This window comes from Sciurus vulgaris, assembly GCF_902686455.1.
Source record: "Sciurus vulgaris genome assembly, chromosome: 3".
Taxonomy (NCBI): Eukaryota; Metazoa; Chordata; class Mammalia; order Rodentia; family Sciuridae; genus Sciurus; species Sciurus vulgaris.
Window position 1 is genome coordinate 153,040,026 of NC_136463.1, and position 19,460 is coordinate 153,059,485.

The window sequence follows — 19,460 nt, forward strand, 5'->3', positions numbered from 1 at the left end:
ATAGAGAAGCTGAGGCATGAGGCTATTTCTATACATTTTCTAAAGATACCCCCTGAGCCAGTGGAAAAGAAGCCTGAGACAGAAAAAGATTCTATGTCCTTACTGAAAATACATCTCATATGCATCTTGGTCTTGGGGGAGGGTAGATTGCAAAACCAAAGTTGGCTTTCCACACTGGCTCCTACAGGCCTAACATGGAGCTCTCTGTAGCAGTACATACACCAGTAGCGTGGATATCAAGGTGGTTACCAGGACGAATGCTCACTGGTCTGCAAAGGCCACATGCGCCATTACCTTTTCAGGCCTTTCTAATAGCTATCGTTCTATCCAAAGGGAGATTCATAGATGACAAATATTTAGTGTTTACCTTTCTTTTTCTTTTCTTTTCTCTTACAGATCTATGCAGTTAGATCAGTTGTTCCCAACAAAAGCAATAATGAAATAGTCCTGGTGCTACAACAGTTTGATTTTAATGTGGATAAAGCTGTGCAAGCCTTCGTGGATGGTAGGTACACATGGTCCCTGAAGCCAAAGATGGTGGTACTCAATATTCCATGTATTCTATTTTCTTCCTTAAATGAACTTAATATCAATGACTGATATTTCAGTTCTCATAAAAATATACTAGAATTTAAAAACACACAGTCCTATTCAAGAAGAGCAGAATTTGGAAGTTATTTTTCCTTCATTAAAAAAAGAAAGTTTGTTGGTAGTTTCCAAAGGATGCTGATTATGACGCTATGCATTTCCTCATCTCTCAGTCATTCCAATTTTGTTATTAAACATGTCCTTGCCATGCTTTCATTTACTTTCAGCAACTCAGAAAGCAAGAGAATTAAAAGTCCGAACTCAGCTGCAGCAACCTAGTGAGGCATTAAGCAACTTAGTGAGACCCTGTCTCAAAATAAAAAATAAAAAGGACCAAGAATATGGCTCAGTGGTAAAGCACCCCTGGGTTCAATCCCTAGCATCTCCCCACATACACCAAAAATGTCCTTTGTTTGATGGCATCCTTAAGGATGGAGGACAGTGAACATCACTGTTGACCTTTATGACTGAAGTCCTTGAGCTCAGTGTGTATGTAGTGCAAGGGGACTGGGGTTTGATATTTTTTGATTTTTTTTTTTTTTGTATTTTTTTCAGAACATCAGTTCATCTTATTTACCTCTAAAACACTTTTGCTGTCTTAAAATTTTTTTTATTATTTTCTTAGGCAGTTAATTGCCAGTGACATTATAGAATATTGTCTCAGAAATTTGTTTAATCCCATATGTATACACCTTAAAGCTTTAGATTTTCTGTAAATTATGAGGAAATTCTCCTCTTCTAATCGAAGTAAACAAGTTTCAGTTTTGAACAAAGATCCCATCCTTAGTTACTAAATGTCTTCTGTCCTGGTATTAGTTTCAGTTTTGTAAGTGTGGACTAGCCAAACACAATCTGACAAATAGAGTCAGGGAAGACCTGTCAGCGCATTTCTCAGTTGTAGTCCATCTACACTTTATTTGCCAAGGACAGTATGATTTACTTATTTTCTAGGAATATAACCTTCCAGAGTTCCTGCAAGTATAATTGCATTTCAGGGCAAGATCTTAGAACCAAACATGCTCACATTCTGGTATCAGCAGTCAAGGTTTAGGATCTTAAGTCACTTAGCAAATGATTATCTTTCAAAATAGACCTGTAAGCAAATCGTCTATGCATAACTTTTCTATTTTTCCCTGCTCTGTGAGCTAGCAGATGTTGAATCCTTAGTCATTGGAACCAAATAATAGTGAATATAATGTTAATCTGGCTTTGCAGCATTAAGTGCCATTTGTATCAAAAAATTTTTGGAAATATGCACATCTGACTGAGATAAGTCCTCTTTTCAGGTTTCACTTGCCAACATGAGTTGTACAGAAGAACACCTTTAGGAAAGGAAAAAGGCTTTTCCTCCTAATCCCTGCTTGGATTGAGGCCCCCACGGTCCCCATGATGAAAATTTTTATTATAGTGACCTGATGAGATGTGCAGATGTATAGGAACTGAGGACTGCCTTCAAATCTGTTTGTAATTAGAGAAAGCACCTTGCTTGTCCTTGAAATGTTCACCTTGTCTCTGTTGAGATCTCACTAATAAAACTCATTGATTGCTGAGGAACCTAATATCATTTTGGTTGGGAAACAATAGGAACACTTGTTTAAAAACCAGAGTCAGAAGTATCTGTTAGAAGTCATTTATAAGTCATATCAAAAGCACTATTTCCAAGTGGCTTAAAAAATTCAAGCAGCTTCGGTATAATTAAAATTTAATACTAATAGTTTCAAAATCCTCTGCAAATATGGATATTTCCTCTTTAGAATTACTCTATAAGCTCATTGTCCAAATCACAAATAGAATTTATGTCAAGATATGAAAATTGGAGGACTAATTGAATATTGCAGTTATAAAAGCAGAAACTACTCACCTTCTTCTGATTAAAACAGAACAGGAGTTAGCACTTTTTAAAATTAATTTTACGTAGAAAACAGCAGCTTAACTGTCAGTAGAAATGACCTTACTGATTTTAGTGACTTCCCAAGAAACCTCGCGAAAAATCTTCCTACAGTTCCTCGACAGGAAAATACTGTGAAACATTAATTCTTTGGGAAAATCCAAAAAACCCAGTTAATAAAAAGTCTGAATTATAGCTTACTTTTAGGAGTAGTCTTATTATTTCAAGTGCATGCAATTCAAACCAGTCTAAGAGGGGCCTTGAATTGGACACTGAATGGATAGGAGTGATTCGCCTGTCTAAACATTAGCAAGACAGCCTTCTGCACTTCTGCCAGTGACAGCAGACTCGGTCATCAGGACTCTTCTCATTTGAAACTTCTTTCAGAGACCAGCCTGAAGTTTATCTTTGTTTAGCCAACACGCTCTCAGTAGAGAGCTGTTAGTCTAATAAGATCATATGAGAATGCTTACAATTGTTGAAAGAGTACCTTAAGAGCTATCCTCTCTATGAAGTGCCTGTTCATATGAAAACAACTGATGTACTCACTATCAGTAACTTGTTATCAAAATTATCCCCCAACTATTGAAACCAATGAACTTTGTTAGACTATATGGAAACACTGATTATCCCAGCTAACCAGTGATAAAACATTTCTGTCAAAATGTTTTATGACTTAATCGGGTCAGGCTTTTCCTCCAAGTCAGCACAGTCCTATGTGTGAACGGGATAGAGGGAACCTGGGACCCAAGTCATCATTTCATGAACGTTGATTTCAAGATGGAAGCCTTGTGAATAGAGAGAAGCTGATAAGATATGATCTCTCTCTCTCATCCCCTTGCAGGTTTTGAATGTAATGAGTATGAGTAGGAAAAGAGAAAGAACAACCACCCAGAAAACTATGGTTCACTTGGTTAATAATATTCAGAAGCCTGATTTTGGTTCAGAAGATTCTGGGTGTTTTTATTCATATATTGAACAGAATAATTTTAATTCTACCTATAGCAATGAAGCTATCAGAAAGTTCTCAAGATATATTTCATCTTCCCTATGATAATACAGTGATATTAAATGAGCTTCATGGAGTGGGGCTTGAAATTTTGATAAAACTAAGATCGGGCAGTGAATTAAATGAAAATCTGGGAAATAAGAAATAAAACTCACATTTTTATTAAGGTAGAATGTATCAAAACAAACAAAAAAGCTCCCCCCGACACACCAAATTGCTCCCAGGATAGAAAGAGATGTATTTTGTGTGATGTTTTATTGTGTGGATTTTTGTTAAAGATTCTTTGTCTTTATCTAGGCAGTGCAATTCAAGTTCTCAAAGAATGGAATATGACAGGAAAAAAGAAGGTAAGATTAATATTGATTATAAATTAGTAACATCGTCACTCAAAACCTTCAAAGTTGTTATCATTTCAACAAAGCTGCCAATTGTATGCTTCTTTCAGATACATTAATATGTATACCCAGAAAGCTTCCAAATTCATGACTTTCTTAAATTACCAGCCACTCTCATTACTAATGCCTTTATTTTCTGTTCAGTGTTTTTTAACCACCAGGTGTGCTTAAGAAGTCCTAGAGTTGTATTTCTTTATAAGTATTAAGAGGAGCCCAGCTGGAGAATTCAAAGCATTCAAGACATTGACTTGTCTGAACATATTCCATACTACAAAGGAAAAAATTAAGGAGTGTTTTTAAAAATACTTGAAAAGCTCTAAATATATTTTCACATTTTTTTTTTTCAACCAAAACAAGGCTGCCCTGAGATACTTGTTTGGCTGAATTCTAAGGTTGATCTTTAATAAAAGAAGATCAGAAAATTCCTTGAAGCTGTGGTAAACAAGGGGCCTTCTTGGCCACTGGCATGCCCCTCCTTAGAGACAGAGGGAAGGAGCTTTTACTTGTCCCATTCCAATTACAATGTTATCCAGTCACAAGGAGACTGTGACTTCTGGGCACATGCTGGCAAAAACCCTCAGCTCTTTTCAAAGCCACCCACCCACCCGTTTTCCCGGTGGCACAGCGAGACCCTGAGTTTTGGTTCTCACAGGATATTATATGCCAGCCTACCCTTTCCCAGGAGGGAAGATCACAGGCCTGCGAAACAGGTTTCTCACAAACAAAAAAGGAGTATTACTTTCATACAATCCCAAGATTACTGAAATTACAGGAATCATCCTTTCCCCCTTTTTCTCCTTCTAGTTTCTTGTACAATAGGAAGAATTATGAGATTTTTTTTTCATCTTTGTGTGCCACCATCTTTGACAATCTCTGCTTATCTTTAATCATACCTTCTCAGGCTTCTGTGTGAGCTGAAGATGATTTGCAAGTGATTGAAAGGCAGTATTTATCTTTACATGGAAAAATTTCAGATGTGTGGTTTGGGTTTTAAATTTCTCTGGCGTTAAAAAAAAAAAAATGAGCAGACAGCAGCAGCTGCACACCCAACTCATTACCAAGTCTTCCTCTTAGAGACTCAATAGGGAAATGGTCTCCCCAACCCAGCAGACTAGACATAGGGCCTAAAAGCCAGAAGCCCTTCTTCCCCAACTTCCCGAACCCAATGAGGAGTGGTGGAATAGGTGCCATTTGGCCCTTTTATCCTGCACACGTGATGTATATTTCTCACCTAACGGAAACTTACTGGGAAGTGACTGGGGCTTCAAAGGAGAAGAAAGAGAGTGGGGAAGAGAGTGAACCAGAGGAATATCTTCTTTTCATTTCTTTCCCAAGTATGTAGGAGAACAAAGCCAGGCTCCAGGCTTCAGTTGGCATGCTTAGATTCAGCAGGAGGGACAGGGTCTTCCTCATGGGTCATGACTGGAGCCTGCATCATACGATTACATACACTTAATATCAACTGGGTACAAAGCCAAAGTCAAAGAAAGTGTACCACATAATTAGGAGCAACATACTCTTAATTTCCTAGGTAGCATTATATATTTATGATTAGGGCATTTTAGGAGAATATAGTAGAACCCTGCTATATAATACTAGGATCTAAACAACTTCATCTGTATAAAAGGCAGGTTTATGCTGTTTCAGGTAAATGAAGTAAAGCCTTATAACGCTGTTTAGCTAGTGGCTGAGAAGACCAGGGATCCAGCTACACAGTTGCACAGTTCAAATCCAAGTGGACCCACATGAGTTTGGCGTTACCTCATAGCAGTTGTCACCTCCAGCCTAAATATTCACAGGGGTGATTAGGGATCCCAAGGGTGCTTGAGACTTTCTGGACAGTGGCAGCAATTGCAGGAATTCCCTGCTTGGTTGGTAGGCCTATTTCAGAGGTACCCAACCTACCATCTACTTCCTCATTTTGCCAGGAAGAGTTGCCTCCCTTTTTCCTGCCAATCTTCCTCTCTGGCACCCTCCTTCCCAGGTGATGGGACCTTCATGTCCACCTGGCCTCCCCTGCCCATAACCACTTTAAGAAACCAGTTACCTCCTAATGGCATCAATGCTGAACTCAAGTTCATGTCACAAAATTTTATTGTATTACCACTCATATATTAGAATCTCACATTGCTCAAATGTCTTTGCTATTTAAGCCATTCCTTGCTCATTTTTTCCTTTTAAAGGAAACTATGATTGTGCTGTAAAAGTTTAGACAATATATTGTAGGAAGAAAATATTTAAATTAACTTGGGTGATTAAGAAAGATGTAGGTATTTTCACCTATTAAAAGAGTCAGGAACCAAATAAATAAATAGCCTTATTTTCACCTCTTAAATAGGATCTGAGCTGAATATGATTATTTTCTCATTTGTTTCTCACTGCAGAACAATAAAAGAAAAAGAAGCAAGTCTAAGCAGCATCAAGGCAACAAAGATGCAAAAGACAAAGCAGAGAGGCCTGAAGTGGTGCCCCTGCAGCCCCAGGCGCCAGCCATGCAGAACGGCCTTATAAATGGCTGCGAGAAGGACAGCTCGTCCTCTGAGTCTGCCAATGAAAAGCCAGCCCTTGCCCCTCGTGAGAAAAAGATCTCGATACTTGAGGAACCTTCGAAGGCGCTCCGTGGGGTCACAGGTCAGTAAGTCTTAAATAAATCTGCTTAGGAAGACATAGAGGAAAAGAATGCAGAGGGAACTCACTGGGGCCATGGTTGCTGCTGGTGATGCTAGAGAGGCATCTGCTTGTGCACAGATGCCTGGATCCACATGGGCTTCCTGAAGCCAGGATGGAGCATGAGTGTAGGGCCAAGAAGTGCTTTTCTTAGTTCTTTGTAGACACCTTTGTTGGAATTCACCTAGGATAAGGGAAGGGTAATTGGTGATAAAAGGCAAAGTCTTATTAAATATTTCCCTTTAGGAAGGGCAGATCAAATTACTTAACTCCTGCTGATTTTTTTTTTTTATTTGATAGAACATTATCATCCAGGGTGTTAGAATCTGGAATGTTAATTATATTCACTATAGCTATACATTAATTAAACTACAAAAAGCTACTTCTTAATATACTGACCTTGAATGCCTCTAGTTTCCCATTTCTTTAAAATATGAAAACTGTCTTAGTCTGGTTTTTGCTCCTCCTCTAACAGACTACCACAGATGGGATAAATTATAAATAATAGAAATTTATTTGACTTCCAGTTCTAGAGTCTGCAACATCTAAGATTGAAGGACGAACTTCCCCCTTTTATAAGTAACCCACTTCTGCAATAACTAATCCACTCCCATAATAACAACCTTAATTCATTCATAAGGATGGAGGCCTCGTGACCTAATCACTGCTTAAAGTTCCCTCAACATTGTTCCATTAGGGATTAAGTTTCCAACATAAGAATTTTGGGGGACACATTCAAACCATAGCATAATTGTATTGAAATCTAATAGATCATTGGTTCTCAATGCTATCTGACCCAGTGCCCCATTTTTATAACAAATCTTAAAATAAAACTTATACATAATATAACTTACCTAGAAATAGAATTTCAATAAAAAGAACTCCAGGAATAAGTAAAATAGAAGGCTTATAAAGTAACTCAATGCTAACCTGTAGTGCTGTACTTTGCACTTGTAAGATGTAGGTCAGTAGTCAGCTGGATACTGTGGACACTGTTTCTTTATATTTGACATGCAAAAAAACATGTCAGAAGTATGGCAGTGTGTACATGTGGAATGACTGGGAATGCAGCTGATAAACACCCAGACTAACCCTGATGCTGAATGCCAAATCCAGCACTGCAATCGCTGATGCCTTTGGCCATGTGATCTTCCACTTGGGGACTCTTAGTCAAGTCATGAACACCATACATACTACCTTCCCTTAATTTACACAGAAGTTGAATCCTGGCAATCTAAGTAAATCCTAGAAATCCTTAGTAAAACTGTCTGGGTTCACCTCATATTTTTTTTTAACAATCACAAATGTCTAGGTAGACATAAGAAGGTTCAGAATGCAGGACAATTCTTTGTTGTACACGATGTTCCTGTGATGTAAATAATCTGGCAGCCCCCCACGCACCCCCACACACACAATCATTTTGGTGAAAGTGCAGACACCCGCTTGGCCTTTCAGAAGGCTGCCTATGGTGTGGTAGATACTCAGCGAAAACCACTCCACGGTCGTTTCCTGACATTTCTCTTCTCTTCTAGCTATAAAATCCTGAGTTTATTGAATCAGTGACTTTTTAAACTCCTCTGATGTCCAGCTCACTGTACTGGGTGCCTCAGTGAGTTCTGTGAAGGATAAGGTGTGTTCTAGTCTCTGAGAGGATCACTTCTGATATCCATGTAGGGAAGGCTGTGGGTACCCTGGGGAATTTAAAGCTTGGAGAGGAAAGGTGCTACACCCAACTGAGCCTTCCAGGGAGATGTCATGATGGCAGTGGGCAATGAGGGGCTGGTAGACAAGGTGGTCAGGAGGCTCCAAAAGAGGGAGAGGAACTTTACCCAGCACCCATGTCTATTACCCTTCTGTTTACAAGGCATTGATAGCCACTGACAAACCAAAGATGAGTAAGACACCATCCCTGCCTGGGAAAAGAGTTGGGTTGAGCAGAAGACAGGGAAAGAAAACTGGAAACTGCTTGTGCCAAATCATGTGCCATGTGCCCAAGTCAGGGACTCAGTGAGGAGGCATTAGAAAATGGACATGCTGTACAACACATTGGTCAGCCGTTAAACTGCTCACAATGCACAGATTTTCTTCAGAAACACATTTCCTAACAACTCCATTAATAGTGCCATAATTCAGATCATCCTTTTTATTATAAGATGGTTTCTTAAAACCAAATAATGACCTAAGCAACTTAGACCCTGACTCAGAGTAAAAAAGAAAAAGGGCTGGGGATGAAGCTTAGTGGTAAAGTGCCTTTGGATTCAATCCCCAGTGCATCACCCCCCGAAAATAGCACAAAATAAAATAATGACAAAAAAATGATCTATTTCATTTTGAATCCAAATTCTCCAGGAATTTTTTAATTTAATTTTTACTTTGCCTACAATTTGGAGAATGTTTTGATTTATAGTCAGGGGAAGAGAAAGAAATTAAATAATCAAGTGGCAGATTCCCAACTTCACTTATTATTGCTTTCACACGAATTACTTTCAAAATCTAATTACTCAAGTTGCTGTTTTGATATCAATCATAAACTAAAAGCTTAGCACATATATTTGTTCATTTACTCATAATTTATGCCTTCTTCCTAAAACAATTTTGGTAACTCTGTCGAGTATATGACTGGAGTGAAGGTAATGAAGAAGGGCTTCTCTTCATGGTGGGTAGCTAGCTTGAAAGTTAAGTGCCCACAAAGGGAGTTCTCTATACAAGGGGGCTTTGGTAAACCCTAACATAGAATTTCCTATGAATAATCTTCAATTGCACGAAGAACCAACCCCAAATCCCTTTGTTTTGTAAGTCAAGCATGAAGGCACTATTTGTTAATGTCACTGATTCATTACAAATCTTTATGCTTCATGTAAACTTCTCTGTTAAAGAATAAAGGATGGGAATGAAGGTTAATGAATGTTTTTGCAAAAGGAAGAGAATCCTCTTGGTTGACCATGAACTTCATTAGCAGCCCACGAGTTTTGATCATAAATTTTAAAATCAGTATGTAACTACTTAAGTTTTATTTCTCAATGATAATGAAGGTTAATCGGAAAGTTCATTCTGATACTGTTAAATGACTTTAAAATGCTTGTTTGGTCTATCAGTAATCCTGAGACCGCTAAAGATAACTCTCAGATGAGTGTTAGGGTTTGGAAACTCTGCATCCTATCTGGAGGGGAATTTTGAACCTGGCTAGGATGAGAGGAGAGTAATCTTTAAATCCTGTCTCCTCACTTGATAGCTTAGGAAACTGAGGCTCCTGGTGGAGAAACCAAGAGGATATCTCTTCTCTTTAACTCTGAACCTGGCAAAAACATGACTGAGGGCCATGCAATCTTACACATGCAATGGAGGGTCACTACCAAGACCATGAACCCCCTAACTCCTAAAAAATATATATATTGAAAAATTAGAAAAAGTAAGAATAATAATGATAGCCTATACTCAGGTGGGTTCACAGTTTGAGGCTGAAAGAAATCTCCAAGCTAACTAGGGGTGGAGCATTTATCAGGCTCTCCGATAATAAAACGGGCTCAGCAAAGCCTGTCTTGAATGCCCCACTGAGCAGGAAGCTGTGGACATGTGTGGTGAGTGCTTTATCTTTTATAACACCTTGACATTCAGGAGCTCTCTTTTTTGAAAGTCTTAAATAGAATCATTATTCTGGTGGGAGAAAAGTTAGCGTTAAGATCTATGCAGGTGGCTTAGGGGTGTTGGTGTGACTTCCTACGTGAAAAATAACTACCCAAAGCACCATCATTTCAGGCTGTAAATATAGTACTGTCAAGTGGGACAGTGCTGTGTGTCAGCGTATAGCTTAGACATTTGGGAGTATGTTTTAAGCCTGAGAGTAGTTTTGCTTTTTTTTTTTTTTTTTTTCCTGTATTTCAGAATTTTTAATAACAGCTCAAATTAGATCTTTTATATAATCCAATCAGGATCATCCTGTGTTCAAATACTAAGTCAGGCAAGGAGTAGACCAAGATTTATTTTTAGCACAAGAATGCCAAAGATAATATTCTTTTCCTTAAGGCTCCATCTAAATGTCTAAAGCACCTTCATGTTCATATTTTCCAAATATGCTTCCTGCTTTATGTTTAGAAACAGAGAGGGAAGAGTATTTCTAAGGCTCATATAGCAGAGATGTGTGGTGCTTTTCTCCATTTAGGCTAGAACACCAATTCACATTCCTCTATTGTCTTTCTTCTACTGGACATAATTCCCACTGAATAGGAAAAACCAGGATTGTGGGCCACCAAGCAGCTTCAGTGAGATAAACTTTGGGGCAGGCTCTAATGTCTTTGTCTTGTCTTCTGGCTGGCTCCAGCGCTTTCCTTTATATTTCCTCATCCTGTAAAGCAATCCAGGCAAGTCTGGTCTTTTGTTCCCTGTTCCCTGTCCCAAACAGAAGTCCCTGTGCTGTGTTTACCGACCTCCACAAACCAGAGTTCAGGTCTGCCCTGTATTACAGGCAAGGAAGGGCCCTGCCATTTTCCCTTTACAATGCAAATTCTAGATTTCTGCAAGGAACTGTTTTCTCATTCTCAAAGTGAAGTTATCAAATGGAAGAGAAAGGGCCCTGTTATTTTAGAATGTTGATTACTTGGACGTCATGTGTGCTTTCTGTAACAACAATAACAAAAGCACACCGGCACTGTTTCATGGTTTTGAGGTTCCCACAGGGTTTCCAAGCAAATTTTTTCATGTCGCTATTGGCCAAAGTTTCAGGATGACCTCCCCTGCTTCTCTAAGCCCCATATTGGACCAGAGGATTAGAAAAGATAAACAAGAAGAAAGCAGCTAGCTTAGAACTTTAACAGTAAAGCCGAATGTGTATGTTCTAGGATTTCAGCAGGGCCAGCTCTCAATTGGAAGCAATAAAGCCGTGACTCAGAACCAGGACATTGAACAGTAGACTTATTTCAAACCTTGGTCTCCTCACTTACAGATATATGACGCTAAACAAGTTAACTACTCTGATTCTCAGTTTCCTTATCTGCAAAGCAGAAAATAGTACTCCGCTTCATAAGATTCTAGTTTACAGAAAATTAGATACATACATGATTAGCCCAGTATCTGGCACAGAGTAAACTGTTTTACTATTTATTGATCCACTGAGTAAATATTGTTAAGCATCTAATGTAACATGTGCCAGGTATTTTTCTATAGGAAGTGAACAAAATGGCCAAGTTTTTAATTTCAGGGAGTTTACATTCTTTTGAGGGTAGGTAAAGAGATGGGAAATAAGTCAGAATAATTAGGTTACTGAGGTAATTATAGATTATGATTAACATGAAGGCAGCATATAGGAATAAGTGGGGTGTGAGGTACAGTGACATCAGATAAGGTCAAATAAGCTTCTGAAGAGGACATGTTTAAGCTGAGAGCCAGGCGATTCTGTTCAGGGTCTCTCCTATCAGGTAATCATGATCTGGACTGTCCTTGTTTTATTTAAAGTTTTAGTAAGCATCCTAGTGGAAGCCCTTCTATAATTATAACCACAGTGTTTTGCTAATTTTTAAAAAGTAATGATACAATACTTTGTTAATATATATGTGTGTGTACATGTATACAGATTCATGTAGATAACTGCTCTATGAACATGCATCTTAACATTATTTTAAGGCACATAATTGCTATTTTTACTTCTCTTTGTTATTTTAGCACCTAATTTCTTGATCTTAGCTCCCATTTACAGTTGTGTCTTGCTCAGCCCCCACCTCTGCTTCAAGCAGCATCATGTCTGAGCTGTCCAGGTGATTTTACGAGAGGCCTTAGATTGCATTTCCAGTGACTCAGAGCCCTGCTTACTTTCTCTGGGCATGATAAAGCAAAAAGAGACAGAGACAGATACAAGATGTAATGACAGGAGGGCACAGGAACATAAAACCCTTCAGGTGTTTTTCTGTCAAGAGAAGGTGAAACTCCGTGGCTTCTCCCTTCTCTTATTTCTCTTACTCCTTCAAAAGCCACTTCAACTGTGACTGGACGGCTAAGACACAAAACTACTCATCTCTGAATACGGATACCTTCAAGACTTCCCACTTACATATTAAAATGGGGATTTCAATGACAAATGGGCTTAATTAAGTGGACCTTGCTTCCTGCAAAGACCTAGGTTTTCAAAAAAAATTAAGATTTTTTTGACCAAAGATTTAAATGGTCCTTTCAAAATGCAAGGACAATTGAACCTGTTTTGCAGAGAAATAAAACCGAAGAAGGCACTTGATTTGTTAACATGCCTACCTTTTGCCATTGACAACTTGTTATTATCTATTACCTTTTAATATGATGAAGTCCGTAAAGCTATTAATGATGTATGATTTGGCATAAAGACAGTGTAAACAAAACTAAAAGATTTGTTTCCAGTCGGAACGCAGCCAGCTTTAATGCCTTCTGTGCAGCTCAAGTTTCATAGGATTTAAATGAAAAAAATACAGTCTACTGGCATTTGATGAAGAAAATGAAAAGGCAGAACTGAGGTTATGTCTGAATAAACCTGTCTGTTTTGGTCTCTGTTCCAGAGTTATTGGTTCCTCTGAATATGTGTTATTACCCTATGGTGCAGAGGTGGGAGAACAGTGCACCTGGCAAGTGAAGTGTACAGTCATTGCTCTGTGAGAAGTTTTCTTGGGGCCTCATCAGTAGACTCATGCTGTAGTATCTAGAGAGTTATCTTCACTCACTCTCTCCATTTGTTCTCCCTCTCTCACTCATCACCCTATTTATTCATTATGGCTTACAGTCCATCTTTCCAAAGAAACTGCTCCCACTAAGTTCACCAGTAGCCTCTATGGCACTGAGACTCGCTTTTTCAATCCTTTATATTTTCCTTAGAGCAGTGTTCAACATCATTACCTACTCTATCCTTAGCCACTCTTGTCTTTTTCCTCTGGTTTCTGCCACATGACACTCTGGTGATTCCCCCTGTCTTCACTGCTTCTTCTGTTTCTTTTGAGAGTCTTTCTTTACCAGGCTGTTAACTTGTTGCAGCTCATCAAGGCTTGGTTGGTCCCATCCAAGTCCAGCATTACGTAATGATATCTTTTCTCGTTAGATCATTTCAAGCATACCCCAGCTTTAATTATGCAACAGGGCTCACAAGCTCATCTTCCCATTCCAGATTACTCTCAAAACTTCAGGCTCTTATTTGATGTTTTCTCCTTGACATTTCAAAGGATTTCAACAACATGCTCAAAATTAACTCGTGATCTCCCTTCCAGTCTTGGTTCTCTTTTAGTCTTCCAGATTTTACAGCACTCTCTCCAGTAATGCAAGTAAGAAATCTAGGTATCAATCATGACATTTCTATCTCTCTCAACTCCCATTTCCAATGGTGGTGACCAAGTCCTGTTATTTTCACTTCCCCGCCTTCCTAGCAGCCACCCATTTCTCACTGTCTTCACCTCTATCTTCCCACCCTAACCACCATCCTTCCCGGTCTGCACCGCTGCAATAGTTCACTCACTCATCCTCCTACCTTTATTAACTTCCCTCCAAGTCATTCTCTGCCTGTGAGCTCTTCAAAAGACAAAGCTGACCTTTTATAAACAAAGCGCAGAAGTCTTACTCTAGCCTACTGACCCAGCACAGTCTGGCCCCCAGACCCACTCTAGCCTAATTTGAAATTGCTAGTTGTTGTTTTTTATAATGATTATAGAATTTGTGTTTCTGAACTTAAATGACTTTATCCCAATTGAGGAAATTTGGAAAATCAGTAATGTTTAAGGCAAAAGAAAAATATCTAGCTCCTAAAAAAAAAAAAAAAGCCCTGTTAACTTTCATTTCAGAATATTTTTTCATGCAGAGATATATAATTCTTTTATAAAAATCATATTATACAACATATGAACTTTTATAATCTGCTTTTTGCTTAACCTGACAAGACAAACACTACCTTGTATCATTAAATTTTCTCTAAGATTATTTTAATGACCACACTGTACATTTATAAATTTGCCATCTTCCTTTTAACTATTCCTGACTATTATTCATGTGGATTGTTTCTGTTGTTTGCTTTTGAAACCAATTCTTTAGTGAACCTCTTTTGTATGTAACATTTTGTAAACAATTATGATTATTTCCTTGGCATATATTCTCAAAAGAGGAATTACTGCATTCAAAGGATATAATTTTTTTTCTGTGCTGGGAGTTGAACCCAAGGCCTCACAGACACTAGGCAAATACTCCACCACTGAGCTACACCCCTGGTTCTGAATATTTTGTTAAGTTCTTAAAATGTTGCTGGTCAAAAAAGTTTGTTTTAATCTCCTTGTGTTTATTTGTAAAACTGATTAGTAGGGATAGGGATCATTTTTAGGAAGTTTAATCTCCATGGGTATTATTCTCTTGTAAATATTTAAGAAGAGTCAAATCAATTAACCAAAGAACTACGAATTATATTATTATCAGTTATCATAAAACACTACTATATTCATTAAGTACTTTTATGGCACAGAGATTAGGTTTAAGCAACACAGACATTAGGAATTTTAGACCTAATTTTATAACAATAAGCTCATACTTTGTTCCTTTATCAGTTTTTTTCCAGGTAGAACTACTTTATAATACTCAAGTAAATTCATCATCATGATGTTAATCATGATGTGTTTTACTGAAATTGCATGTGTATAAAAGATCATGAAACCATTGTAATGGGTTAAAGTGATTATTTTAGAACTACTCTATATTTAAAATATATTTTTAAAGATTTCAATTCTGTGTATACTTCAGCCTACTTCTGTGTCAAGCTTTCACTAAAAAGCAAAAAGTAGAAAAATTCATTCTCAGAAATTTTTAAATTTGAATACATACATGGATATACACATATTATGAAAATTTTTGAATCAAGTCCAAGTATTTCTCCCGAGTGGAAGATTTGTTTGCTTTGGTACTGTTAACAAAAGATAACCAGCACAGTTCATGTTTTACTGTGTAAAATAAATCGAATCAAGGACAAGTAAAGTATGTAAGTTGATACCAAGATTTAATACCCTGGAAGCTGATAGCTGTCAGCAATCCTAAGAGTCAAATGTAACTGTATGTACTACAGCTGAGTATAAATTGGTACATCTTGACTGTGGAATAATTTGGCAAAGCATACCAAGAACTTTTCAAGAAAAATAAAGACATGAATTTTCATCTCCTTCATCACAAACCCCACCAAATTGTAGTAAAGGAATTTTTAAGAGTGGAATTTACCATAAAGAAGAAAATGAAGAAGAGGGCATCAATTTCCAGAAAGGGAAAAGAAGCTCAGCAAAGTCCAACCAGGATAAGTAATGGAAAAATCACATCATAGTCAAACTATTAAAGTCAAAAATGAAAAGAAAATCTTAAAAGCAGCTTCGGATGGGAGGTGGGAACGACGCTTTGCAAATAGGACAACCACAATGAAAATGAAGGTCGGTTTTTTATCAGAAACAAGATAGCCCAGAAAACAATAGAGTAAAACTTTTAGTGGGGGAATAGCTAATGTAGAATGCATTTCTGGAGAAAATATATTTTAAAAGTGAAGATAATTTTCAAATTAAAGCTGCACGAATTTGTCACTAGCAGACTTATACCACAAAACAAGCTTAAGAATGTTTCACATTAAACCAGATTGAAATTTGGAAGAAACTGCTGGAAGAAATGAAAATGGTAAATATGTAGATTGAATTATAAGAGGTTTTTCTGTTCCATAATTTCTTTAAAAAATTGTTAAATACAAAAATAACAATGTGTTAACAACAAATGTTGTGAATAAAATACACAACCATCAGAAAACAATTGTTGAGAGTGAGTAGAATTACATCACTATAGGGGATCCTACTTTATACATGAAATAACACAATATTGACTGAAAGAACACCTCAATATATTGATATACAATTTGTAATCCTTAGAACAGTCTTTAAAATAAATTTTTTTTTAAAATAAGAATTTTTAAAGACTAATCCTTAGGACAGTCTTTAAAATAAATAATTTTTTAAAAATCGTAACCATCAGAATAGACTTTAAAATAAAATTTTTTAAAAAATTAGAATAAGATAAATTCAAAATGGTAGATACAATCCCTTAATACTAATGATCATATTAGATATAGATGAACTAAAATTGTAATTAAAAAACAGAGGTTGGATAAAAAATGTAAGACCCAACTATGTGTAATTATTCAAAGAGGTACACTTCAAATTTGAAGACAGAGGCAGGCACAAAATTATAGTAAAGATATATGTCCAAAGACTGAATATAATAAAATAGGTCTGACTATATTGACACCAAAGACGATTTTAATACAAAAAATATTGCCAGGGTAATTTTATAATAATACATAGGTCAATCCATCAAAGAGAGATAAGTCTAATTTAATATGCACATAATGACAGTTCCCAAATCTATGAATCAGCAATTGATAGATCTAAAAGGGCAGAATAATTATAGATTTCAATACCATTTGATTTAGCCAACTCCAGGTGAGGCCAGATATCATGGCAAAAGAGTGTGGTGGAGGAAAGTAGCTCACATGGTGATCAGAAAGCAGAGAGAGAGGTCTTCACTTGCCAGATACCAAATATATACCCCAAAGCCATGCCCTCAATTCTCACCTCCTCCAGCTACACCCACACTTCAATTATTGCTCAGTTAATCATTAACTAATTCATTGATTGGGTTAAGATTCTCATAACCCAATCATTTCTCCTCTGAACCTTCTTGCATTGTATCACACATGAGCTTTCAAGGAACACCTCACATCCAAATCATAACACCATTTTCTTAGTAATTGATAAAGTTTAAAAATCAGAGTATAAAAGATTTGAATAACATTGTCAGCCAACTTGACATCATTGACATTTATAGAACACTACACCCAACAATGTCAAGAATATATGGTGTTTTCATTGAAATAGTCCCAATTTCTGGACCATAAAATAAATTGTAACAAATTAAAATATATCCAAATATTTACAGTATGGTTTCTGACTTCAGTAGAATCAAATTGCATCAATAACAATAAGAAATTAATCAGCCTTCTAACTAATTCATTGGTCAAAGAAAAATTTATACTAGATAATAGAAAATATTTTGAATTGAATTATAATGAAAATATAATAAAACAGTTTGTAATGCCAGAAATGAAATTAACCATGGTCCCTCATTTAAAGGCTAACTAGCTACAGGATATTATGAACAATAAATCCAATGACTTAGATGAACTAGACATTTCTTAAAAAACATAAATTCCCCAAAATTTTAATAGGCATATAACTAGCAAAGAAATCCATAGTTAGAATCTCCAAGTATAGATAGCTTCATTTGTGATTTCTAACAAATATTTAAGGAATAAATATATGAGGCCAACATAATCCTTATCAAAACCTGACAAAGGAAAGAATATTACAGAATAATGTTATTCTTGAATAGAGAAGCAAAATGTCCCCGTATTAGCAAATGAAGTAAGCTATATATAAGAAAGATAACACCATGATCAAGTGTGAGTTATCCCAGAAATGCAACATTGGTTTTACATCTAAAAATCACAGTATTTACTGACAAAATAAAGGAGAATAATGATATGGTCATTCCAATAAATTTTTAAAAATAACCTGACACAATAAAAACTCTCAGCAAAACAGGAATATAAGAAAACTTCCTATGGAGATGCGGTGCACTTGTTTGTTCAACATCTCTAGTAATAAGAGAAATGCAAATCAAAACCACCCTAAGATTCCATCTCACCCCAATTAGAATGGTGATTATCAAGAATACGAGCAACAACAGGTGTTGGCGAGGATGTGGGGAGAAAGGTACACTCATACACTGCTGGTGGGGCTGCAAATTAGTGCAGCCACTCTGGAAAGCAGTGTGGAGATTCCTTAGAAAACTTGGAATGGAACCACCATTTGACCCAGCTATCCCACTCCTTGGCCTATACCCAAAGGACTTAAAATCTGCATACTACAGAGATACAGCCACATCAATGTTCATAGCTGCTCAATTCACAATAGCCAGACTGTGGAACCAACCTAGATGCCCTTCAATTGATGAGTGGATAAAGAAACTGTGGTATATATATACAATGGAATATTACTCAGCCATAAAGAATGATAAAATTATGACATTTGCAGGCAAATGTATGAAATTGGAGAATATCATGCTAAGTGAGATAGGCCGATCTCAAAAAGCCAAAGGATGAATGATATCGCTGATAAGTGGAGGATGACACATAATGGGGGGGAGGGAAGGGTTAGAGTTAGGGTTAGGGAGGGGGGCAAGTATGGAGGAAGGAACTACTGTATAGAGGGTAAAGAGGGGTGGGAGGGGTGGGGGGAAGGGAAAAAATAACAGAATGAATCAAACAACATTACTCTATGTAAATTTATGATTACACAAATGGTATGCCTTTACGCCATGTACAAACAGAGAAACAACATGTATCCCATTTGTTTACAATAAAAAAAAAAAACATGGAGAAAAAAAAAAAAAAGAAAACTTCCTAAGTCTGATAAATGTGAAAATTCTACAGCAAATATCGTACTTGATGAAATATTGAATACAGTTTCCCTAAGATCAAGAACAATCCAGGCACATACTAACATGTATTTAAAAGATAGTGTACCTTGATCAAGTGGGGTTCATCCCAGGGATGCAGGGTTGGTTCAACATACAGGAATCAGTAAACATAATTCGTCATATCAATAGATTTAAAAGCAAGAATCATATAATCATCTCAATAGATGCAGAAAAAGCATTTGACAAAATATAGCACCCCTATGTTCAAAACACTAGAAAAACTAGGGATAGTAGGAACATACCTCAACATCATAAAAGCAATGTATGCTAATATAATTCTAAATAGAAAACAATTGAAAACATTCCCTCGAAAAACTGGAATAAGGATGCCCTCTTTCACCACTTTTGTTCAACATTGTCCTTGAAA

The 19,460-nt window shown here is 36.9% G+C and overlaps 1 protein-coding gene across 5 annotated transcripts in view; it reads left to right on the forward strand.

The window, feature by feature from the left end:
- Window positions 1–19,460, forward strand: part of SPATS2L (spermatogenesis associated serine rich 2 like) — a 160,075-nt gene that overhangs the window by 99,082 nt on the left and 41,533 nt on the right. For all 5 annotated transcript variants that reach the window (XM_079135531.1, XM_079135528.1, XM_079135529.1 and 2 more), the window contains 3 exons: window positions 397–505; window positions 3,783–3,832; window positions 6,265–6,511. In XM_079135531.1, the coding sequence (XP_078991657.1) occupies window positions 397–505; window positions 3,783–3,832; window positions 6,265–6,511 (406 nt within the window). The remainder of the gene's footprint in view (window positions 1–396; window positions 506–3,782; window positions 3,833–6,264; window positions 6,512–19,460) is intronic.